The sequence below is a fragment of the Musca autumnalis genome, unplaced genomic scaffold, assembly GCF_047663935.1.
Source record: "Musca autumnalis isolate F117 unplaced genomic scaffold, ASM4766393v1 scaffold_1, whole genome shotgun sequence".
Lineage (NCBI taxonomy): Eukaryota > Metazoa > Arthropoda > Insecta > Diptera > Muscidae > Musca > Musca autumnalis.
The window spans coordinates 285,431,075-285,458,017 of NW_027411644.1; the positions used below are offsets into that span (position 1 = coordinate 285,431,075).

General features: G+C 36.6%; 1 protein-coding gene across 1 annotated transcript; it reads right to left on the reverse strand.

Annotated features, from left to right (window-relative positions):
* Positions 1-1,662: 1,662 nt before the first annotated feature.
* On the reverse strand, positions 1,663-20,798 carry LOC141391335 (farnesyl pyrophosphate synthase-like). The gene is made up of 6 exons (XM_073964242.1): positions 20,610-20,798; positions 15,745-15,798; positions 2,987-3,057; positions 2,426-2,928; positions 2,140-2,366; positions 1,663-2,082 (listed from the first exon to the last, which is right to left on the reverse strand). Exons 2-6 carry the CDS (start codon positions 15,776-15,778, stop codon positions 1,901-1,903), a joined length of 1,017 nt encoding a protein of 338 aa, XP_073820343.1. The 5' UTR covers positions 15,779-15,798; positions 20,610-20,798; the 3' UTR covers positions 1,663-1,900.
* Positions 20,799-26,943: the final 6,145 nt, after the last annotated feature.

Consider the following 26,943-nt stretch of genomic DNA (forward strand, 5'->3'; position numbering starts at 1 on the left):
ACAGCTCAACATGTTAGGACAAATTGTGCGCACGATAACTCTCAAAAAGAGTGACCGATTTGGTCCATGCTTTACACATCCTAATATATCTACCAGATATAGATCAGGTTCGAATACGGACTATATTTGTCCACTCTTTTAGGTACCTCCCACCCAAAATTTCACCTGCTGCCGAACCACTTTGATTTTTATTTATTATTGTCTTTTTAGGACGAAGGCCAATTATTTGTGAAAGTTTATTATTTATGGATTAATCGAGCTAATATGGCCTAAGGAGTTTTTGTATTGAAAAATGAATTCTAGCGTTATACCACAACACACATTCAACCAATTACCCTACGGACCGTTTCGCTTGGTGGTTGCCAAAGCTCGTCAGGGGTATTTTGAATGTTAATTAATGGCTAGAAGACAGAGGCTGATTTTGATAACTTCTATTTATACACACATTTTTACAAATTTGTTGAAGCAACTTGCATTCGCTGCTTCCATACGACGGTAAAGTTTTTTCAGCCCGAATGGTGTAGAAAAAACCCCAATATTTAAAAATGTCACTAAAATGGTATGCACGATATATCTTGTACCTGGTACCTCTCGATTCTGGGAATTTTGAAGTTTTTAGCATAAAGAGCCTTTTAGTTAGTTTCTACGAGTATGTCTCTCAATATTTGTAAATGTGGAAAGTTCCTACAATCGCCTAATTATGGAGTATTCTCGCCTAATCGACAAAAATATTCCCTTCTTGGACACAAATACGGAAATAAAAAAATTGTGAAATTGGAAAGGGAACAAATTCCGAACGGAATTTTTATTCATGATTGCCTTGAATAACTTGTTGTTTTTCTCTTGTTGGAATTTGTTCGACCAAATTCTAATTTGTTAGTTGAAATTATTCGGCCTGCCATTATCATTGTACGATATATGCATTGTCGCCAGCTGGTGTACATTACTAAAATTATAATTGCGTTTAGTATAGACACAATCCGATGTGACGAGTGTATGATTTAGCTACTCACCACTAGAGTTGATACGTGTCTGAAAATAGTAAATTTACGATATATCGTACAGCGGAAATATAATTCCTAAACATAAATCACAAAAAAAAACTTTGTAAAACTTTTAAAATTTATATAGGAAAATTTAAATTTTATATAAATAGTACATTCTGGAAGTTTCTGGATATGTAAGTACATTAGGGCAAACCAAAAAAAAAAAATTGATATAGGTCTAATATGCATATTTCGTCGATTTTCAAAAATTGTTGTAAGATTCGTTTTTTAGCCACATGAAAAAAATCGCTAGTTTGGCGCGGGTTAGCTTTAATTAAATATATAAAGTTTTTAGACCAATTGTAAAAAAAACATTTGGGGGGTAAGAGTTCCAAAAAATTTGTTGGGTCGCCCTAATGTACTTCAACATTTTCTCAGTGAGGTAAAATTGTGACTAACTATAGGAGCCATTGCCCAACCAACCTTAGGACATCGTAATGTTTCTCTCAAACTTAAATTAAATCAAACTTGGGCATTGTATTCGAAGATGCAGATTTCGGGAGAAAAGATGAGAAACACATTTCCCCAGTCTTGGGAATATGTGTTTTCTTTCTTCTTTTCGGAAAGATTTCCCCCTTATATATTTGCCTTTTAAGCGGAACACACAAATATATTCAATTTAATACAAAATTTATTTAGGAACAGAAAATAATTAACAAATTGAAATTGAGAACAAGACTTCAAGACTGGAAAAAACTGTAATGAATAAAATAAAAAATATTTGACATTTTCAGAATACAATACACAACATTTGTCAAAGAAGAATATGTTTGTTGAAACAATTTAAAGCAAATTATTTTGACACAAAGTGTTTTCCCCACACCCAGAATATAGTGGACTTCAAAAACTGCTGTTTACAACGGACCTTGGTGAATTTTATTCAAAATATCAACAAATATTTCATGTGGCACACCATTAGACAGTTGACTTATAAGAGTTTTAGATTTTTCATATGACTCTTTTTCATAGTCTGCATAAATGCTGGGCAGATCCAATGTTTTGTACAACTCTTTTACGTTTTCTACCTTTTTAGGATCTGAAACAAAATAATCATTAGGTCATTTTGTAAAGCGTAGACAATCATGAACATTACCCTTGGAACCATAACAATCCATCATCAATTGCCGTTGCTCCTCATTAGCCAGTTCCATGCAAGTTACGGCTAGCCATGAAAATTTGTTATCTTGAATATCGGTACCAATTTTACCGGAATTCTCCAAATTACCAAAACAATCAAGAAAGTCATTTTGTATTTGAAAATATAGACCAATTTCATAAAAGATGTCCATGCATTGCTTGAGTATCAACGGATCTGTAAAACTAAGGAGGATATTTTTCATTTATAAAATAGTATCTTAAAACACCTCCTTGAAACTTACCCCGCTAAGTTCATGGCCAATGCAAATGGTAAATAAAAATTATAATATGTGCCCTTATTTACAGCCATGGTATTATAAGTTTCCCTCTTAAATTCCGCCACCGACTTTTTGCAAAACATACTATCCATATCTTTGCCGCAGCCTGACCTCAGGGTGACATTACGAAATAGCTGTAAAATATTTGTATAACATTTCAAATGGGAAACATGTTTTTGAACTAAGACATAAATTAACTGTTCCAACATGAAGGAATGAGTTATAGCATTTAGTCCAACACTTTCTAAACGATGCCAGCACGCTAGACCACGCCTCATTTCACCATTGTCAATGATATCGTCTAATATTAAAATATGAACATTATAAATTTCAGCACACCATGCTAAAATATACGCAAGTCTTCGATTTGGGGATGCTATTTTTTGACTTAGAACAAGTTCTTCATAAGTCCTTATGGTTAGATGAGCAATTTTCATATTGGCATTTTGAAAATTGTATTCGAGTGCCTAGGAAATTTCCATAATTGTTATATTGTAATAACAAGAATTTCATAAAATGATATACCTTTTTTATCTGCTTGAATGTTTCACTTTGGCCATATTCTTCAAAAATATTTTGAAAGTCTTCCAGAATTTCTGTAAAGAAGTTAGAAGCAGTAGGAAAGGCCTAAATTTAGATAAGATATTTCCATGTTATAATAATAACATTATTAATATCAATTATAATAATAAAAATAATAAAAGTACAAGAAGTAATATAATACATAATCATTGTTGTGGCTATAAATTAAATCCTATAAAAATTTTGAAAATCGGATCGGATTTTAATATTAGCTATATTTGTAGAATTTTTATAGCAACAACAATGAACTGCTAAAATTTGTTCATCGATTTGTGTAGCGATTTACTGAAAATTCGCCTTCGGTCTGGGGACACGAGATAGCGTTATAACCTAGACAGACGGCAGCGCTAATTTGCATTAAGATCTGCATTTAATTTTTGCCTGACAGACGACAGTTTCCGCATTTACGAAACAGCTGATTGCTTTTTTGTTGTCGTTTGCCCTGCAATTTGTTGTTTTCCTTGTGTGTCAGGGCATAAATATGCTCTCTCTTCTACATGAATATGGTTTCTCTTTTACTCTATTGCCATATTAAAATACCTAAATGCGCTTTAAATTCAGTTTGATTTTGTGCATTAAGAATGTGGATAATGCAGAATTAATTTGAATTAAGGGAGTTAATGCAAATTAACTCTGCCGTCTGTCTAGGGTATTAACCGATCAACATAAATTTTTGTAGAAATTTTTTAGCCACAACAATGAACTGGTAAAGTTTTTTCATCGATTCGACTCTAAATGGGGCCTTTAGATAAATTTCGTGAAAATACACCTTATACCCTAAACAGACGGCAGCGTTAATTTACATTAACTGCCTTAATTCAAATTAATTCGTGCATTATCCACGTTCTTAATGCACAAACTCAAAGTGAATTTAAATGAATTTAGGTATTTCAATATGGCAATACTGTAGAAGAGAGTTCATATTCATGTAAGGGAGAGAGCATATTTATGCTCTAATATAGAGATGGGCGCGTGCCTAAAAAATTAGGCACGAACATGCACGAACACGGACCAAAATTTTTATGCACATTCACGCACAAACACGGCGTTTTTCAAGAAAGCACGAACACGCACGCACGAAATTGCAAAAAAAGAGAAGTCGATATAGGTGTACATTTATTTGTTCAAAAAATATTCATATGGGGTTTTCTGAGTGAAATCGGACACTTTTTCAATAAGAGGTTTTTGATTTCCTTTATTTTTTGCTGTGGTGATGCTGCTCATCAACAAAACATTTCAGTATATTTTCTGATTTTTTTTTTCGACCAACGTCTTCAGAGATTTTGCGCCTTGAAAAAGTCGAATTCTGTAAAAACCAAATGCAAAGAAATACTCATAACTTCTTTAATGTTGGTCCAATTTGAAAAAAAATTGTATGTTTTGTTGTATTTAATAAAAAATAGAAAACAATTTAGACCTATCGGATGTGGAACGGCTTCGCTATCATCCAAATTTTCCTCTTTCAAATGCAATTTGTCGTTGAATATTTTTTCAATCATTGTATGGCTTTCATGACAAACGCTTAGCGTAGTCTTTGAAAGTTATGAGTTTGGTTATGAACACTAACACGACGTGACAACACTTTTTTCCTTGTGTTTTTCAAGGACGTGGGTTCAAACCAAAGCCTGGCTCAGCTGATTTCACTTATTTGAAAATTTTGCCTTTTTTATGCGAAGATCAAAATGAAGGCCGAAGATTCGAACCCACACACCCACCACTATGTGACAGACTTATCGGATGAGGGACAGCTTCGCTATCACCTAACTTTTCCTCTTTCAAATGCAATTTGTTTTTTACAACGCTTAATATTTTTTAATCGTTGTATGGCTTTCATGACAAAGGCTTGCGAAGTCTTTGAAATCTTTTCCCTTTATACCAGTGTGAAACATTTGTTGTTTTACCAAAAAATTTAAAAAATATTTTTTTAACATTTGTTTTGTTGTTTTATTAAGGAATTTATCTTAAACATTGTAAAAACAGAGTTATTTTTAGATTTTGAAAATTGATTAGCAATTATTGTACCAGCTGGACAATAAACTAACTAAGCTGATGATCAAATAACTACAGCTTGGAGATTATATGACTGAGCATCCGAGCCAAATAATCTACCAAATATTAAATGGTTTTTTTTTTTTTTGCCAGAAGATTATTATTTAGATAACAAAGAGGATTTGAATATGAAATACGTAATGTTTAAACAATTGCGGGCAAAAAAACTTCATTCAGTAATACCCACTTATGCTGCTACACAAATTTCTAAACCATTCTTAAAATCGCAAAATAAGGATGTTTTTAAGATGTTTACGATAAATTCCTAAATAAAACAACAACACAAATGTAAATAAATGCAACGTATTATTTTGTTTAAATAACATATTTTCCGCGGTGGTGTATAGGAAAAACGTTATTGACAAATTTTAGTTATTATTCGAATCACACTACCAACTAGGACTTAAAATTTTTGTAATTGATCGTAGTTTTATACAAAAAATTTAAAAAAAATCGAAGGTGTCAATCATTGTTAAAAATTGATTTTAAATATTAAATCTCGAAAATTGCATCCAAGACAACCCTGCCAAAATTTTTTCTATTTTTTATTAAATAGGTGACAAAACAACAAGACATACTAATAAAGATTTTTTTTTCAAATTGGACCAATATTAAAGATTTTATGAGTATTTCTTTGCATATACATAGTTTTCACAGAATTCGACCTTTTCAAGGCGCGAAATCCCTGTAGGCGTTGGTGGAAAAAAAACCAGAAAATATACTGAAATGTTTTGTTGATGATCAGCATCACTCCGCAAAAAATTAAAGAAAAAAAAAAACTCTTATTGAAAAAGTGGCCGATTTCACTCGGAAATCCCCATATGTTCTTCTAAATTTTCTCAAAAGTCTAGTACGTCTTTCGTTGTGAATATTTCCATATGTGGAAAAATCTCCCGCTCGTTGCTGATCTGACGGGTATAGCCAAAAATTTCCTGGCTAATTGTTTTAAATATTTTAGATTAGACTGTTTCCATAAGTTAAAAACATCAGCCTTTTTGCCATTTTAATCCAAAAACATTGAAAATTCGTGTAAATGTGGCATTGTAATTTCCTGCGTATCATTAGAAAACTAAGAAATGATTTTTTAGTTTTAGCTTTCAAATCTTTCATGAGTTTTTTTAGACCAAGTGGGAAAAAGGTGCACAGTAGGGTACTTTTCCGAGGTTAATTTTTTGGAACACTCTTTGAATATTTTATGAAAACCTAAAAGAGGTTCTAGCAAACATTAAGTCAGATATACGATACAACTCATTCTTTTGTTGCAAAATACTCTTAATCTCATTCTTGGTATATGCTCTCAGGCAACGTGTTCTTATATCTTGTTTTAACATTTTCGACAATTTGTTGTTTAGCTCCGAGTGTTTAAAATATCTTACAACGTTTTTTGGGCAGTCAATCAGTTTTCCCAATTCGGGAAGAGGATGTTTTTCAATAACATCATCCATAGCAGATAATACAGTCAGATAAACATCTGATTTGCAAAGAGAGTAGATTGCGTTAACCCTCTGAGTAGTTTTTGTGTTTGCTTCTCTCATGAACAAAACAAATTGCAAACAAACATCATCTTTTTTTTTACTCATACTCTGGCCTCTCCATAACAAAAAGGCAATAAGTACAAGACTACAAAAACGAAGCAAATAATGTTAGGCATTTCTTGGTCGGTTTTATGTTCTTGTTCGATATTCGTGTTTTATATGGTCTCTTGCACGACTTCTAAAGGGAGACCAAAAATTTAGCACGATCGTGTAACATAGTGCAGATAGTGTTTAGTCGTGTCGTGCAAAACCGTGTCGAACAAAAAAACACGATCACGCACGGTCAAAAATGTATTCCGGCACGACACGCACAAACACGGCGTTTTTCGAGAAGGCACGCGCACTACTCACGGCACGACACGCGCCCACCTCTACTCTGATACACAATTTATAATACAAACAACAACAAAACAGTTGTTTACCAGCAATCAACTGTTTCGTAAATGCAGAAACTGTCGTCTGTCACGCTAAAATTAAATACAGTTCTTAATGCCTTTTTGACTGATCATGACTGGTCATGGTATCATGTTATTTTTATTTAGTATTGTTTGGCATTTAATCTTGGGAAGGCTCACGATTGAATAATGTGTGCAAATCGTTTAACTTTATTACGAAAATTCACTTTCTTTAAGGAATGTGTTTTGAGCCAAATGTTGTTCAGCAATGTAAACAAGGAAAGTAGCCGCATTTAGGTTAAGAGCAACTTAAAGAGATTCAAGAGGTGTCAATTCATCCAGAAAAAACAACGGTTTTGAGTGGTTTGTCCGCTGGTAGAACCATCAGCCCATATTTCTTCAAAAAATATATCGATGAGAACGTAACCTTCAATGGCGATTAACCAAAACAACAACGCAAACAACAAGAGAAGCTAATCAAACGGCACAACCAATACGCTATCGAATAACAAGAATAGGAATATGGAATGGAAGGACACTAGCAGAAACTTCTCGACTAGCAAAAGTTTCCGGGTAATGGAAACTCACCGTGTGAGCATTTTAGGTCTCGCTGAATTGAGATGGAAAGGTCATGGAGAAGTTAACACAGATTCGGGATACAAACTTCCAACAATGGAATTTGGAATTTTGGTGTCTCCAATTATCAAACATTCTTTGCTGGAATACAAATATATAGCTGACAGGACAATTACGGCAAGATTTAAAACGAAATATCGCAAGATAGTCATCTTTCAATGCTACGCCCCTACTGAAAACGACGATGAAGAAGCAAAGCAGATATTCTACGAACAACTGAATACAGAAATATCGAAATCAAGAAAGAGAGATATACAAATTGTATTAGGAGATATAAACGCCAAGGTTGGCAACAACAACACCAAAATTCCCGCACCGCGACATACATATGATCTGTTCCTTTACTTTTAAAAATGGTAACAGTGGCAAAAAATGGTAAAAGTGGTGAACTGGTCTCATATAAATTGTATGCTTTTTAAAGTAAAGGAACACTTTGCAGGTTAAAAATGGTAAGAAATGGTAACCTCAGGCACGTAAAGGAACAGAGCTATAAATACACATGGCAGTCGCCAGGCAATGTTTCCCGTAACCAAATAGATCAATTTATGATTAGCAGATGATTTCTTGGCTGTCTAATGGACGTGAGAACTTTCCGAGGAGCTGACATCTACAGTGACCACAAGCTTCTGATTGGAGATTAAAAACTTCGACAAAGATGTCAATATTATAAGATAGGAAAAGTCAATTGTTAAAAATTAACTGTAGAGGGAGTTAACCTCTGTTGCTATGATATCATAGCAACATTCTGTTAAACGAAAACTGTTACTCATTGGAATATTGGCAAGAAAAACATTAAAACTCAAATTTTACGGCGTTGACTTTTGTTTTTTTATTAAATAAAAAATAAGAAATAGTGAAGAAATACATTTCAGCCACAAAACACGACGTTAATGTTTTCTGCCGCGAGAAATGGGAATCAAAAACGATTGGCATTGCTGTTATCAATTCCAGTGAGTTATGTAGCCTTCTGTAACCAAAATGTGGAACTATTAGCATATGTTTTTGGAAAATGCATTTCTTCTAGTCTTTATACCTATACGTTTTTGACTTCGACCTAAATAGGGATAGGTAAGTCGACTTTCGATTAATCGAATTTTTGCTGTTAAAACTCTAAAAATCGTAGTCGATTTTTGGCTGGAAAGAAAATCGCATAATCGATTATCCTGTGATCGATTTTGGAGTTTGCCCATAGATTGTTGACTTGGCGGTCTTAAGCGCTCGGCACATACGGTGCGTTGAGCGTCGCGCTACAACAACCACATGAAAAATGTGTAAGTGATGCCAAGTTTTTTGAAAAACAACAACATGGCTGACGCATTAAAGTTAAACATAATTTAACTGTTTTGGGACAACGCATGTCCCAACGTGTCACTAAACGGACCGGATGTGCCGAGGGCTTTAAGCGCTCGGCACATACGGTGCGTTGTGCGTTGCGTTACAACAACCATACGGCACATACGGTCCGTTTAGTGACACGTTAGAACACGCGTTGTCCCAAAACAGTTAAATTATGTTTAACTTTAATGCGTCAGCCACATTGTTGTTTTTCAAAAAACTTGGCATAACTTACACTTTTTTCATGTGGTTGTTCTACGCTCAACGCATCGTGTGTGCCGAGCGCTTTATGGCCCCGGCACATACGGTACGTTGTGCGTCGCGTTGCAACAACCACATGAAAACTTCAAGAACAAACTTGGCATCACTTACATTTTTTTCATGTGGTTGTTGTTTTTAACGCTTGACGCAACGCACAACGTACGGTACGGGGCCATTATGGCCCCGGCACATACGGTCCGTTGTGCGTTGCGTCACGCGTTGAAAACAACAACCACATGAAAAATGTGTAAGTGATGCCAAGTTTGTCCTTGAGTTTTTCATGTGGTTGTTGTAAAGCAACGCTCAACGCGCCGTATGTGCCGCGGCCTTTACAGTTCCAAAAGAAAACTCGAAAATCGACGAATAATCGATTTTCTGTGGTTATAAAAAAGTCGAGTTTTAAGACAATTGAAATAATCGCCAAACCGAAAAATCGCATTTTTAATTTTATACCAAACTCGAAAACTCGATTATAGCTTTCCGTTACCTATCCCTAGACCTAAAGCCTGGTATCATAAGAAAGTTACTACAGAAAAATACAATATACACCGCCTCCAAGACCCTGCAACAGCAAATGTATTCTCTCTGATGACATATGCAGAAAGCTAAATCAAAGATCAACGAATAATTGGGAGAATATAGTGGATCATGATGAAATTATAAGGTGGCGTAAAACGGCCAGCTGATTGGTTTCAATCTGTCAAATATTTTGTTATTGTGAATAAATTGTATGAAAACGTAAAGAAACATTTTGACATATTTAAGAATTTTCGGCCAAAATAGAGTTGTTGTGCTACTTACGTGACCTGTTAAATAGATCTTGATAGTGGATACCTATCGAAAAAGTGCAAAAAAATATCGTAGGTTGCAGCCAACACCATATTAAACCATGGATCAGTGACACCTTGTGGGAGGCAATAGAAGAAAGAGGGAAATTAAATAATATCTTACACTCGGCCCAGACGTTCGCAGAATTAAACACTGCTAAAACTAATTATAACAAGGCCGAATAAAATGTGAAAAGGTTAGTCCGAAGAAACAGCCGAAAATGGTTTAACAATATCTCAAATGATGCGGAAGACGCTGCAAGACGAGGGAACACACGGGCAGTCTACAAGGCAATCAGATAGCTTAGCGGGGAGAAATTACGGTCAACCTCCAATATCAAAGACGCAACTATGATAACTTTAAATTCAACCGAGGAACAACTTCAAAGATGGAGACAGTTCTTTGAATCTCCATCGACGGAACCGAACAATAACCTGATGAGCAAAGCATCTGGACTAGACAACATTACCTCAGAAATATTCAAATATACCCCAACTATGGACCAATTCATATGGCCTATAATCCATGAAGCTTGGATTTCAGAAAACATTCCTTCATTCTTGAAGGAAGGAGTGATCGTTACAATACCGAAGAAAGGTGATCTTAGTGAATGCAAAAACTGGCGGGGAATAACACTTCTCAACTCGATACAAAAAATTATATCTTTCATTATTCTCGACCACATAGCGCCAATTATTTATACAAGCCTAAGCAAAGAACAAGCTGGATTTAGACGTAATCTATCTTGCGTGGATCACATAAGCTCGTTAAGAATAATTGCAGAACAATCCGTAGAATGGTACTCCCCTCTGTTCCGGATATTTGTAGGCTTTTAGCGCGCCTTTCGACAGTGAAAGCTTCCACATAAACAACGGAGTAAGACAAGGATTTGTCCTGTCACCCACTCTCTTACTGTTGGTGTTAGATATGATGATGACAAAGACGAACACCGAAGCACTAAGACTAAAGTGACAACTCCACTCCAGTAATTATCAATAACACTGTGCAACATTTTTAAGGTGATCTTGTGCAACCAATCCGAACTGAGGATTTTTTGAAAGTACAGACCCAAACGACAAGAAACTCTAGTTGGGTTTTGTTGTTCAGATCCACCTCGGATTTTATGGCCCCATCTAAATATGGTTAAATATTGAGTTTTTAAAGAAATTCGGGGCTATATCTCTGAAACCAAAGCGAATCTTCTTCTGACCACTGAAGCAATTTTGTAGAAAGAGACAAGAATAAAATATTTGGAGAAATAATGAACTCGAAAAACTACATTTATTGCCTCAAATTTCAAAATATATGCAAAAATGCCACAATTTTTATACATTTCGCACCGTATATCCAAAACCGTTAATTTTTTCTGAATATTTTCTTTTAGAAAAATTTCCCTGGAATGTAATACACAACTCTTCAGAACATGTCATTGTTGTAAAATGCTTCTATGGCATTGTTTTCAGTACATTTTTCACCGACGATTTAATAAAAATGTCAATAATGCAGAGAAATCCGAAATGCGAGAATAAACTGCTGGTGTGAACTGTGTTTGAAATACGTGCTGTAAAAGATATTATGCAAAATACGGCTGAAACAACATCAAGTAAGCATTTAAGAGTTTCAGAATGTTCTAAAGAATTGTTGAGGACTTTATTTGGAAGATTTTTGCCAATGGTTACTTGGTTCAACTCCCAATAGTTTAGCGAATATTGACCAGAATTTCAGCAATTATGTAAAATTTTTTTCTATATTTTATAGATTTTGATGCCCTAGATGGAGTTTTTCTTATGTGGTTTTTTTTTTCAAAAGATAAGTTCTACTAGTTTAGGGCTACAATATTGCTAAAGACAGGAAGTTCAAATTCCTATTCGTTTCTGAGATAAAGGCCTGATAAATGCAAAAAAGTGTAGATTTAGCCCGGTTTAGATGAGGTCATAAAATCCGAACTGGATCTGACAGGACAAAACCCTACTAGGGTTTTTGTAGTCTAAATATGTACTTTCAAAAAATGAATACTAGAAGTGGTAAATAAGGCTCGTCATGCATTTGCCTCTCTCGGAAGAGTGTGGCAATTATCACAAATATCAACACAAACTAAGATCCGTATATTCAATACGAGTGTCAAATCGGTTCTGCTCTACGGATGTGAAACATGGAAAGTAACCGGCACAATCGCAAATAAACTGCAGGTTTTTGTAAATAGATATCTGAGAAAGATCAATAAAGTCTTTTGGCCAATGCGTATAAGCAATCAAGACATTATGCTGAGATGCAACATGCTTCCGACAAACATCGAAATTAGACGAAGGAAATGGAAATGGATGGGTCATATTGTCAGACAAAAGAATACGAACATTGCTAAAGTCTGCTTCCAATGGAACCCACAGGGATACAGAAACAGGGGACGACCAAAGACTACATGGCGAAGATCAATGGAAGAAGAATTTAAAAGAAAGGTCTCACATGGCAACAGTTCCGACACCTGGCACAAGACATAAGAAGATTCAGAAGTTTTGTCGACAATTTGTAAATATATTGTTATTTAAATGTTGTTGCTGGAAGCTCCAATTGAAGTGATTTGACTTATGTATAATTATTATGTATGTAAGCAAATAAACTAAAATAAAAACATTTTTCATTATCAACTATAACACTGTGCGACAACAAAAAAAATGACAAGGAAAATCGAGTAGATTATGAAAGTAGAGCTAAAAATATGAGACACGTGTATCGGCGTTTTTAAAGTTTACGTCGGAAAGTAACCAAAATAGGCGGGGCAAGTTCCGCCCATTTTTAATTTCTTCGAAATATTCGAATTAAGATATCTTTGAATCCTTGCATTTCAGGTACATAGTGTCTTTGGCAACTTTACTCAGGAGGGTATGGCGAATATTTTTGATATAAATTTTAACCCTCATGCGGTTCATCAAATGGGTCTTTTTGTCCTTTTTTTGAAAGTCTTTCAAAAACTCCTTCAAAATGTGATCATATCAAAATCAAATATTCTACAAAATTGTTCGCCATAAAATTTTACTGTAGGTCTCAGAATACACCAAAACTGTAACTCTTGTCTAATCGCCAGGAATCTCTAAAAATGAAAAACCCGTTTTAGGGTTAAAGTCGGACTTCATCTGAGTTTATTCAAAATTGTCCCACAAAACATAATTTTAGAGAGATGATGTCAGAGACAAAAATATTCTTCATCAAATATCACTATGGGTCCCCAAAGAAATGAAATGTCTATTTACATTTCATAGCCTGAAAATATCAATATCAATATTGCTGAAAAACATGAAAATATTTCCCAATTTTTTGATGAAAAATTTTTCCTTCTTTTTTCGAGTTGATACATGAAAGTAATATAAATCTTGGTTATAGGTGAAAAGTGTCAAAGGATGAAAATTCTACACAAAATTTCATTATGAGTTTCAAAATAAACCATATGTCTATGTATACTATTTCCTTAAAAAATTAGATTACAATTTATATATATTAGGATGAAATTTTATGTTTTAATTTTGGACTGTTAATTTTACATAATTCCATACTGGCTCAAAATCTAGCAAAATCCTTTACTTTTTGGGAAAATTGTTAAAGAAAGAAATGTTTCAAATGAAATTTCATTATGAGTCTCTGAATAAAAGAAATCTGTAACCATAACGTATAACATTCTTAGCAGCCCTTGTTTTTGGTGTAGGGTTTAGGGCCGTATTTTACAATTTTTAACCAGATTGTCGTTGTGATTAAACAATATAAATATCTTATTGATGGTTTTTCGTTATAAATTCATACAGAAGATGTTGTGTGTTCAATTTAAATAGCTTTAAAAACATTTGTGGTGAATATATATTTGAAAAATATAGAAAACCCAGATCGGACCTGCCAAAATTACGTATTTTTAATACTTTTAACATAAATTACGTATTTAGGATAAGCCATTGGTTGCTTATATTGTATGTGAAAATACATTAGAGGTCTACGGCTATGGTCCAGTGAAAATATAGGTGTCATATGGGCTCTCACAGGTACAATTTGGTGTGGTCCAAAAAACTACAATTATGGGACTCACTCCTACTTTGGTGGCATTTACGTAATTAACTATAGCAATTGACGTAAATAGCTGTATCATGAATGACCATAACGAACCCAGTTAGGATATATTAATTTATGTCAATTGCTATAGTTAATTACGTAAATGCCACCAAAGTAGGAGTGAGTCCCATCATTGTAGTTTTTTGGACCACACCAAATTGTACATGTGAGAACCCATATGACACCTATATTTTCACTGGACCATAGCCGTAGACCTCTAATGTATTTTCACATACAATATAAGCAACCAATGGCTTATCCTAAATACGTAATTTATGTTAAAAGTATTAAAAATACGTAATTTTGGCAGGTCCGATCTGGGTTTTCTATATTTTTCAAATATATATTCACCACAAATGTTTTTAAAGCTATTTAAATTGAACACACAACATCTTCTGTATGAATTTATAACGAAAAACCATCAATAAGATATTTATATTGTTTAATCACAACGACAATCTGGTTAAAAATTGTAAAATACGGCCCTAAACCCTACACCAAAAACAAGGGCTGCTAAGAATGTTATACGTTATGGTTACAGATTTCTTTTATTCAGAGACTCATAATGAAATTTCATTTGAAACATTTCTTTTTTTAACAATTTTCCCAAAAAGTAAATGATTTTGCTAGATTTTGATCCAGTATGGAATTATGTAAAATTAACAGTCCAAAATTAAAACATAAAATTTCATCCTAATATATATATAAATTGTAATCTAATTTTTTAAGGAAATAGTATACATAGACATATGGTTTATTTTGAAACTCATAATGAAATTTTGTGTAGAATTTTTCATCCTTTGACACTTTTCACCTATAACCAAGATTTATATTACTTTCATGTATCAACTTGAAAAAAGAAGGAAACATTTTTCATCAAAAAAAATTGGGAAATATTTTCATGTTTTTCAGTAATATTGATATTGATATTTTCAGGCTATGAAATGTAAATAGACATTTCATTTCTTTGGTGACCCATAGTGAAATTTGATGAAGAATATTTTTGTCTCTGACATCATCTCTCTAAAATTATGTTTTGTGGGACAATTTTGAATAAACTCAGATGAAGTCCGACTTTAACCCTAAAACGGGTTTTTCATTTTTAGAGATTCCTGGCGATTAGACAAGAGTTACAGATTTGGTGTATTCTGAGACCTACAGTAAAATTTTATGGCGAACAATTTTGTAGAATATTTGATTTTGATATGATCACATTTTGAAGGAGTTTTTCAAAGACTTTCAAAAAAAGGACAAAAAAGACCCCTTTGATGAACCGCATGAGGGTTAAAATTTATATCAAAAATATTCGCCATACCCTCCTGAGTAAAGTTGCCAAAGACACTATGCACCTGAAATGCAAGGATTCAAAGATATCTTAATTCGAATATTTCGAAGAAATTAAAAATGGGCGGAACTTGCCCCGCCTATTTAGGTTACTTTCCGACGTAAACTTTAAAAACGCCGATACACGTGTCTCATATTTTTAGCTCTACTTTCATAATCTACCCGATTTTTCCCATCATTTTGAAAAAAATTTAATTTTGTTGCACAGTGTAATTGGTATACTTACCTGGCAATATAGACCAGAATTCTTTATCAGGCATTTCTACAAACTTGTCCACCACTGAAATTAAAAAAAAAACTTTCTCACAAATCATTGGTATTTGTTGAGTTGTTCCCCAAGTTTAATATCGTAATTAAGTAAATGAATTTATTTTATTGTTGAAGAAAAAATTTAAAAAATATTAAAAATGTGTTTTGATCATTTTGATGTGTCTTCGATAGCCAAAAATCTTAAAATGTACAGTGGGTGTCACTGAAAATGATGTCACCTGAAATAAAAAAATGTAATCGTTGATAACTTCGAAACGAGTAGAGATTTTATAACACTTCAAAATACAATTTTTCAGGCTGAAAAATCTGTCTTTATTATATGCCATAAGCTTTCCATTTATAGTACCATTATTCAAAATTTTACACAAAAACAAAAATGGGTATCTTTAAATTGATCATTGAAAATTGTGCACCGCAATAACCGATTAATAATTTCCAAATTATAATCTTTGCATGTCATTTTAGTAATCAGAATGGTGGAATAATTGGTTCCCTATCGTTTTCAATTGATTCCGATGGAAAGAATGATGTAATTTGGCATGATTGTAATTAGTGTCTCTTTGTAGGCAATTTGGCTAGAAACTTCCAGTTGTTAAAGTTATTTTCCAGAAAAAAAATGACTATGAAAAATCATTAACGGTCTAGAGTATGTACAAACAATTTAATGATATATAGAAAGTCCTGTACGTACTCTAGACATAACCGTTGACGATTTTTTAAAGACATTTTTTGGAAAATATCTTTAAAAACTAGGAATTTCTAACCAAATTGTCCAAAAAGGGACACTAATTACAATCATGCCAAAATTACGTCATAAACATCATTCTTTCTTTTGGAATGAATGATAAAACTACTTAAAGCGATAGGTAACCATTCTGATTACAAAGTCCCGGTCCACACTAGAGTGATTTCATTGAAAATTTTCATGAAATTTGGCGTTCTTATTCAGTAGTCAAACGCGCAAAATTTGCAGTAAAGAAAATTGAGTTTTTGAGTGTGAGCGGGGAGGAAAAAGTATAGATGATCTCTGTCCTCTACGCTCTCTTCCAAAAACTCAATTTTCTTTATCGCAAATTTTATGTATAGGAAAAAATCAGTCCGCCAATAGACGCTTCTCGAATGCATACGTGCACGAAACTTCAGGTGTTAACCCCATTTCTGTTTATTCATTGCAATTAATTAAAAAAATGTGTAGATAGAATTTTACGGCATCCAAACTCTTTAATTCAGGAAGTTGTTAGAGAGCAATCCGGTTTTGGTTGGCAAAATACCAATTACATATCGCCCATTGGCATTGAGTTATCAATGGATCTAGGTTCTGCGTCGTGTCCAGATTTTTATTTTCGTGTCTCTCCTGGAATTCATAGAGGATGATGTACTTCCTATACATATTGTCCATAGGAACATTTTGTAGAGTTAAGATAGTTGTAGTTTTAGTAATAAGTTAAAATTAAATGAGATATTACTTACTTAGCTGGCCCATTACAGAACATTTGTTCCATAGACCGAACTAAGAAAAGATCTCCAATTATCTCTGTTTAGTGTTTCGCTTTTTGGAATACCGCGCCTTGTCATATCTTCATCCACTTGTTTGCGACATCTATTCTTTGGCCTGCCAATTCAGCGTGCACCACCATGTGGCTCGAATTTATACGCCTTTTTAGCGGGTTCATCATCGCTCATTCTTATTATATGGCCTAGCCAACGCAATCGCTGCATCTCGATACGTTTAACTATATTGATGGCGTTGTAAAGCAGATACAGCTCGTGGTTCATACGACGTCGATATTCACCGTCAACGCAGATCGGTCCGTAGATCTTTCGAAGAATTTTTCTCTCAAACACGCCAAGCACTGCCTTATCTGCTTGCGCAAGTACCCAAGCTTCGGAACCATACATCAGCACGGGTAGTATCAGTGTTTTGTAAAGCGTTATTTTTGTTTTACGAGTTGTGGCTTTGTTTTTAAAGTGCTTACTTAAGCCAAAGTAGCATCTGTTGGCCAATACAATTCTTCTTTTTTTCCACAACTGATGTCATTTGTTGTGTTTACGGCGGTGCCGATGTATACGAAGTCTTTCACTACCTCAAAATTATAGGAACTAACTTCAACAGTTGGTCCGATCTCAATGGACGCATTGCGCGTCCACGCCATCAACTTGGTCTTCTCACCGTTTACCGCCAGACCCACTTTAGCAGATTCTCCTTCGACCTTCATAAAGATATCAGTTACTTCTTTTACTGATCGGCCCATGATGTCTATATCATCAGCATAAGCAAGTAACATGTGACTATTGGTGTAGATTGTGCCACTTCTTTTGACGTTTGCCTCTCGTATAACCTTTTCCAGCAGGATGTTGAAGAGATCACACGAAAGGCTGTCTCCTTGTCTGAAACCTCTTTTGGTACCAAACTCTTCGGAGAGGTTCTTTCCTATTTTAACTGAGGACCTCGTGTCAGTATAAGTCATTTTATAAAACCGGATGAGCTTTGCGGGGATACCAAATTCAGACATGGCTTGGAATACCTTTGAACGCAGCGGGCTGTCGAAGGCTGCTTTATAATCGACAAAAAGGTGATAGGTGTCGATCTGCATCTTTTGGGTCTTCTCCAGGATTTGCCGCAGGGTAAATATCTGGTCAATGGTGGACTTGCCAGGTCTAAAGCCGCACTGGTATGGTTCAATTATCTGGTTGACCATAGCATTTAGTCGTTCGCACAATATCCCTGACACGATCTTGTAGGCAATAGGGAGCAGACTTATGCCCCTATAGTTAAAGCATACAATCTTATCTCCCTTCTTGTGGACGGGGCACAGGATACTCAGGTTCCAATCGTCGGGTACTCGTTCTTCCTGCCAGATGGAGCTCCGGGTTTAAACAGCTCAGCTGGTAGGCTATAGTCTCCTGCTTCCTTATTATTCTTCAGCCGGTTTATTGCTGTCTTTACCTCATCTTGGCCGGGTGGTATACATTCAATACCATTTTTTGGGATTGGATCTGTGGTATTATCGTCGACTTCGCTACTATTGGATACCAACAGTTTGGAAAAATGCTCTTTCCATATCCTTATCACACCATATGTATCAGTTACCAGATTACCTTGTTGGTCTCTACAGGAGGATGTGCCAGTTCCAAAGCCATCAGTTTGATGTTTCATTCTTTGGTAGAATTTTCGGACTTCATTCTGTCCCCTGTACATCTCGATTTGTCCACACTCCCGCTTTTTCATCTCTCTCTTTTTCCTGCGGGAAAGACGTTTCTTCTCTCTCCTTTTCTCTCGATACCTCTCTCGTGCTCTACGCGTTGCTACTGATTGTAAAGTAGCCCTATATGCCGCATTTTTCTCTTCGGTAGCACCACGACACTCCTGGTCATACCATGGATTCCTTGGTGGAGGTCTCTGGTATCCAAGTACTGATTTTGCGGTTGTTTGCATAGAGTGAGCAATGTTATCGGGCGAGGAGTGCTTTGATTAAGCAGTTGGGTCAGTTGGGTGTAATATGATGTGGCTATCTGTTGTGATTGCAGGTTACCGATGTCCAACTTCCGTGTTGTGTCTGTTCGCACTTTGTTTGCTACGTTTAATCTGGTACGTACCTTTGCTGCAACAAGGTAGTGGTCCGAGTCTATGTTTGCACCTGGGAAGGATCGTACATCCAACACGCTTGATGCATGTCTTCCATCTATCACAACGTGATCAAATTGATTTCTTGTTCTTTGATCTGGCGTCAGCTAGGTGCCCTTATGAATATCGAGTTGCTTAAATCTGGTACCATGTTTCTTGCAGCTCCAAAGTCTATCAGCCTCATACCATTTCCAATTTTGGCATTAAAATCGCCTAGTATTATTTTAATGCCATGGGCAGGGCAACGGTAATAAGTTTCTTCTAAGCGCTCGTAAAATATATCTTTGGTCTGTTCGTCCTTGTCTTCAGTGGGAGCATGAGCGCAAATAATGCTGATGTTGAAGAATTTTGCTTTTAATCGAATTACAGCGAGTCTTTCATTCACTGGGGTGAAACTGGTGACCAGATGTTTTAACCTCCGACCAACTACAAATCCGCAACCAAACTCATGCTTTGTTTCATGGCAGCTATAATACAGTGCGTCACCTTTGATGTTGTTGTGACGTCTTTCCCGTTCCATCGTATTTCCTGTATGGCAGTAATGTCGGCCTTGTACTTTTCAAGCACATACATCTGCCAATGCGTTAACTGCACCTTCTCTATAAAGAGTGCGAACATTTCAGGTGCAGTTTTTAACGTTCTTATGGGTGAACGCGCGACACATGTTAGCTCACCACCTTTAACGGGTGTTAAAGGCAGTTCCCCAGGTGACACCACGGGGAGGTCAGTGTCCACTTGAGATGAAAGTGGGACCAAGATAAATCCTGGGCCTTGCCATGTTAAAGCCGGTCAGGACCGTTGCTTGGTATTTTCCATCCCCTACGTGATATACTCTCGAAATATGAAAGAGCCGGGAGCAAGCTTGTTGTTGATTTTACGTAAATATTAAATAATGAACTCAAATTATTAAAGAAAATTGATATAATGTTGTATTTAACCAATTATTTTGAATGAAGTAAAAAGAATAATAAAATGAAACTGAAATTAAAATAAAACTTTAGAAAAACCTTAGAATTAATAAAGAAAACGAATGAAAATAAATATAATACAAAGTAAGTTAGAAAATAATATAATATGCATACGTATACGCATGTGTATGATGATGAAGTTAATGATAAACTGGATATGTCAGTGGTGATATTTGCTTATTATGCTGAGATTTTATGTTGTTGTTAAAATACATACTTCATACTTACATTGTTTAATATTATTTTTAATACTTTACTGTATTCAAAATTGTTGTTAATCGTTTTGTTATTAGTCTTTACGAATCACTCGTTTATTCAGCTCAATGAGTCACTGTTAAATGATTAGAATGATCAGAGGAGACAAATATTTAAATGAATCTGTTAAGTTAACTGTTGACAAAACCGCTGATGTTGATTAAATGATTTATTTTCAGATGTTAAAATTTTATTAAACATCTTTATAATTGTTACACCATTTCCATTAAAACATAGATGTTTTATTAGCTATCCTATTACATTTGTATGAAAACTTAGTTCCAGGCAAAAAAAAATTGAGTACAAGCTTTAATCGACGGTCCAAAATATGGGTACTTCAACAAGCAGCGAATATCGTTAAATCTGAATATCGTCTATGTGTACGTCTGTTCCTGTTACATACAGGTATAGCAGCATGGACATGGTAAAACGTATCGGGTCATGCCATGACTAATGATAATAATATACAGATGCTCGAGACTCTAAATGCTCGAGACTCTAAAAGAATGAACCATTAAGATATCGAAAAACAAGGTACTCAAAACTGAAGAGTGCGCGTTAAAGATTTGAACCATTGTAGATATAAGTATTTGTATGTTTTGTTCGACCTTTTGAATGTTAATAAAATCAAGATTATTGAGCTTGAGGTCAAGCTCAATAATCTCGATTTCATTGTAGATATATTTTTGCTTCGGCTTGTGTGACAAAGGTTTTGTATGTCGTAACTTATGTAAGTAAGTTATATTTACAACTTGGTGAATATGTGCCGTTTACTACTAGTTGTGTTATATTTGCATAAACAATTTGTAAATTTTTAGAATGTTTTTACTTGTAAATCTTTCTTTCCAAATATACATAAATATGTATGTAAATACTGGTAAAAAATTGAATATGTTGATTTGAAATGGTGTTTTAAAATTAAAAGCTGTTGTTTCAAAAGTTAATTGACCGCGTTTTTTAATTACCCAGTTTTTTGTTAATTGTGTAATTTTTACAACAGAACAGCATGTTCATACAGTTGAGACCCGATAACAACAACTAATGTTGAATGTCGTAAATGGACTCTGATCTCATCGTTGTGTCACTTGGGGAGGTGCTTCTGCACCTGGAATGTTCGCACTCTTTATAGAGAAGGTGTAGTTTACGCACTGGCAGATGTACTTGAAAAATATTAGGCCGATTTTACTCCCATACAGGAAATACGATAGATTGGGAAAGGCGTCGGAACAACCCCCAATTATAGTTGACACTGTATTATAGTTGACATGACATAAATCATGAGTTTGTTTGCTGATCTGTAGTTCGTCGGAGGTTAAAACATCTGGTCTCCAGCTTCACTCCAGTGAATGAAAAACTTGGTACAATTCGGATAAAAGCTAAATGTTTCAACGTCAATTTTATTTGCGCTCATGCTTTCACTGAAGACAAGGACGAACAGACCAAAGATATATTTTACGAGCGCTTAGAAGAAACATATGACCTTAAATTATGACATTAAAATTATTCTTGGCGATTTTAATGTACGAACAGACACAACACGAAAGTTAGACATCGGTAAGCTGAAATCACAACATATAGCCACAGCATATTCGACTTAACTGGCCCAAGTGCTTAATTAAAGCACTCCTCGTCCCGATAACATATCAACACAATGGGAAACGTATTGCCCACTCCACCAAGGAATCCATGGCATAACCAGGAATGTCGTGCTGCTGCCGACACAGCGCGTAGCACACGAGAGTGATATTGAGAGAAAAGGAGAGAGAAGAACCATCTTTTCCGCAGCAAAAAGAGAGAAATGGAAAAGCGGGAATGTGCAAAAATCGAAATGTGCAAGAGTTAGAATGAAATCCGAAAATTCTACCAAAGAGTAAAACATCAAACTGATGGCTTAGGTACAGGCACATCCTCCTGTATAGTAGGAATAGGTAAGTCGACTTTCGAATAATCGATTAATCGACCTTTTTGCAGTCAAAGGTCTAAAAATCGTTGTCGAATTTTGTTTGGAGGGAAAATCGTATAATCGATTATCAAGTTTGCCCATATATTGTTGACTTGACGGTTTTACACAATAGAGAAAGAGGAGACCAACAGCGATGGGGGAGAATGTGAAACATGCGATCAAAGGGGCTTGGGCAATTCAACTATGAATGGCACAGGTCTTTCGAACATGTTTTTCTCTCAAACACTCCAAGTGCTGTCTGCGCAATTTCCCATGTTTTAGAGCTATACTACATGTACGAAAACTGTCTGTGTTTGTAAAGTGTAATTATTGTTAGCAAAAAGTCTCCTCGTCCAGGTAACTAATGCCCATTTTATGAAAGCAGCCGCAAATCCGAATTAGAGTAACAGGTGACGACCGCGAAGCAACCTATGGTACTACTGGGATAACACAAGCATAAGGCACCGGGTTCTTTCATACCGGATTGAACCGAAACCATAGTGTTTCGGGAAGCGGCTGACAACCCAGCAAGAAAGCTATGCTTCTACGTAGGTTTAATGCTGCTAGAATAACAACAACATCCAGGAGAACAATCTCACGGCGGCCGGTTCTATGCATCGGATTAACTCGGAGGCATCTTCGATCAGGGGCCGTCACCTCAATAATTATGTGTATTTTTTCTTTCTGAGCTCTTTTGGTTCGTACCGGGAAAGAAACGAACCCCGAGCAAGTTTGGATCTGTTCCGTTTGCTAGATCCTCATGAGACACATGTCAACAATGATGAGATGTAGTGGATGTAGGTCTTGGGTGCACTTCCAAGGGTGTTCTGGTCTTCGTCGCACCCAGAATTACTACGAAAGGTATGTTGCTAGTTGATGCGGCAGAACATCTCCCAGAGTGTTTCCGACTTAGTCTTCTGACTCTTCGTCGTCGATGGAATACGAGACGCCCACGCAGTCTCCCCAAAAACAACAAAGCATCTAACACCATAAGTTGTTGTTCAGCGGCCGGGAAATGCATCATTTCTGCAATTCAATTGCAACGGTCTCCGCAATAAGTTCAACGAAATTGCTGACTTTATGAGTCGAAAATATATCATGGTCTCCGCGATCCAAGAAACAAAGCTAGACGCCACCCGTAGCTTGCAACGTTGCGATGGTTACAACGTCCTGCGGAAGGATAGCACATGAAGCGGAGGCGGAAGACTCGCCTTCCTAAAACACCAGCCCATCTCAGTACAATACCTTTAGCTTTAGCTTGACCCTAGTGATCCATACATAGAATGTGTGGTGGAACCAGTAAAGTATGCTACTGCCGATGTAGACCGGCTTAAAGTGTACATACATCCGATTAAAAGCTGTGCCCTGCGTTATGTGCCAGATATTAGTTCGCTTTTAGAGGGCAATAATCGTCTGGTGCTAGGGGACTTCAATGCCCATCATGAGCTTTGGCATTCCGTCTTAAGTAATGACCAGATAGGTACAGTGCTGGCTGAACAAATTAATAGCTCAACCTTTTGTACGGTGAATGAAGACGCTTCTGCGAGGATAAGAGGAAATTGTCACATCACCATTGTGACATCAGGTCTAATAAATGACGTATCCTTGCGAACCCATATTTCCCTTGGCTCAGACCAACTTCCTATCATCGTCTCCGTAAATAGACCAACCACCTTCATAACCTCTGAACGCATTACTTTTCTGAGTCATGGGAAAGCTGAACGGCAAGAGAGCTGCCTATACCCTCAGATCCTTGAGTAGCTGAGAAAAATTTCTGGGGTATCAGCACTGCAGGATCCGCTCGCTACATACCTGCTGGTCGAATACCCGAAATCAGACCAAGTTTCTCAGCGAACCCTGAAGATCCAAACCAGTTGACTTCAAAAGTAAGTTATCTATTATTGAAGTCAACCGGCTAGTAGTGGCTAAACCACCTGAAGCCATTGTGGGCAAGGATTAAATCACTCTTCAATCAGGGAAAGAAAGATGATAGAACGGTTCGTACAGGCAGATTCCCCTCCTGTCGCCAGTAGGAAGGCACTACACCCCACGATGAGAAGCTGTTTTCCAGTTGCCCAACATCAACACGGATTCCGCCGGAAAATGCTGTATATACAGTAGGATATGGCGAGTATCCACACTTATCAGTAGAGGACTGAACAGTCATGGTGGCACTTGACATATCGAAAGCCTGCGATACCGTCAACCATGCCAAGCTTTTCGAGGCTGTGTTTAAGACGTTGGATAATCAACTATATTTGCGCACGCCAGTCGTTTGTGGAAATCAGAAGCAAAAAGTCCAAAACTCGTAAAATGAAACAGAGGGTTCCACAAGGCGGGATGATATCTGCGGAACTGTTTAACCTCGACCTTTTCTAAATTCCACACCCACGGCATAGAGATCGTGATGTATGCGGATGATTGTACAATCTTGGCGTCGAGGCATATCGTCGATGACATATGTCATTGCTTAAATGAAATGAAAACATCCACCGCGAAATCCACTGCCACACCCAGCTTTTTCCTACTTTTGATCATATAGCAAATAGCTGTGGCCTGCGAGGACGACTTAAACATGCTATCGAACGTTTTGTGGCAGTTAATGTTCGGAATCAGTGCACCATATGCTCAGTGGGAGCCTCATTTCAGCCGTCCATGTGATGAACATTGCCCAGCAAATATACTCATTACAAAACCCTCTACTAACCCATTATTTTAACAATTGCATGTCCCGCGAAATAAGGAACAAAGTCCACATTGCTGGCCGGCAGCACTTGGGGTGCTGACAAATAAACCTTGTTGACCTCTAACAAAGCAATAGGCCGTCCTGTGGTACGCAATGCGGCGCCAGTATGGTATCCAAATGTTAACTCTACGCCTCAGCCGTGAGCATCCCGGCCACAGTCTAGTGGACAGGTTCCCCCACCCAGGCACGTCAGGATGCAGTACCTTCTAGGGTGTTATCGCGCGATAGGTTTAATATCTGACTTAGTGCATTTCTTCCACCTGGAGAATATGGAAATATTTGTTGTTCACCATCTGAACGGCTAAAATGAGGCTGTTATGGCATTCTGGCATGCTCGCGGCAATAACACCCTCTGAACATATTGGTCGATCGTGTCCTGGTTCCGACATATAGCTACCCCGTGATTTTGGGTGTAACCTTCGATAGCATGTTTAAATTGTCCGCCCAAGGCGTTGCTATTAGCGACAAATTCAGAAATAGGAACAAGGTCCGGTAGTACTTGGGGTGCTTACAGAGAATCCTTGTTGACCTCTTACAGAGCAATAGACCTGTCTGTTGTAAGCTATGCGGCGCTAGTTATTTTAGCGCTACACCGTGGAAAAATATTCAAATCTGCCAGAATACTGACCTTATATCTGCTACCGGCGGAATTTTCATGACACCAGTGGACCATCTTTATGATGAGATGAAGATTTTGAATCAACACAAAAGGATGTTGTCGATGCAGTACCTGCTTGGGTGTTATCGCAGTGAGAATCCCTGTCACGATTTAATGGACAGATTTCCCCACCCTGGCACGTCAAGAAAGATCTTCATGATCTAGAGAAAGAGAGAGAGGTCTAAAGGTATAAACGGGAATATCTAGACCAACGAGCCTAACGGGCAGGCTTGGATAGCATTCAGACAGCACTCAGACAGTACAGAGATACAGTGTGAATGCCGTACTTGGGGACCACCCGCTGCATCGCAGCAGAAGAACGCCATCTGCCAAGGCAAACACGAGGGGTTTTAGCCCAGTTAAGATCCGGGCGATGGCCTTAATTCGTATTGGGCCCGAATTGAAGACACGATATCCAACACATGCCCAGCACCACGCGGCACGCTGCATTTCTTTAGCTGCCCATCTAACCCCACTCAACTGTCCCCTGATTATTTATGGACGGAACCAGTCCAAGTTGTATAAACTAGAATCTGATAACTGAAATAATACACGATCGAAAATATTCGAGTTGCTACAACCACAACAACTACATGGAGGAAAAAGGCCCCTCTAACATATGTCCCAAACATATTTCGCAGCAAACATATATGTATATGTTTGCAACAGTCCCAAACATAGCATATTTTTGGGTCCTGCAAACAAATATATGTTTGGGTGAAAATAAATATTTGTTGGGGTGCAAACAAATATTTGTTTAGATGAAATATAAATACAGACCCAAAATCCACAAAAACATATGCACATACACCAGAGTAAGGAAATGGGTCTCCCGTGAGCGTAAATTTACTCTCGCTCACAACCTGTGTAGATTCTAATTGGTGGTGACCGAGAGTAAATTTACGCTCACGGGAGACCCATTTCTCTTTATTATGAAATTAGCGAGAGCCCTGTTGGTACG

Excerpts from the sequence above, each read along its gene's own strand:
- LOC141391335 (XM_073964242.1), bottom strand. The coding sequence starts at position 15,778 with ATGCCTGATAAAGAATTCTGGTCTATATTGCCAG. Across the intron at positions 2,367-2,425 it reads TTGGCCATGAACTTAGCGGG|TTTTACAGATCCGTTGATAC; the intron begins GTAAGTTTCAAG and ends TATCCTCCTTAG. Across the intron at positions 2,083-2,139 it reads GGATTGTTATGGTTCCAAGG|ATCCTAAAAAGGTAGAAAAC; the intron begins GTAATGTTCATG and ends ATTTTGTTTCAG.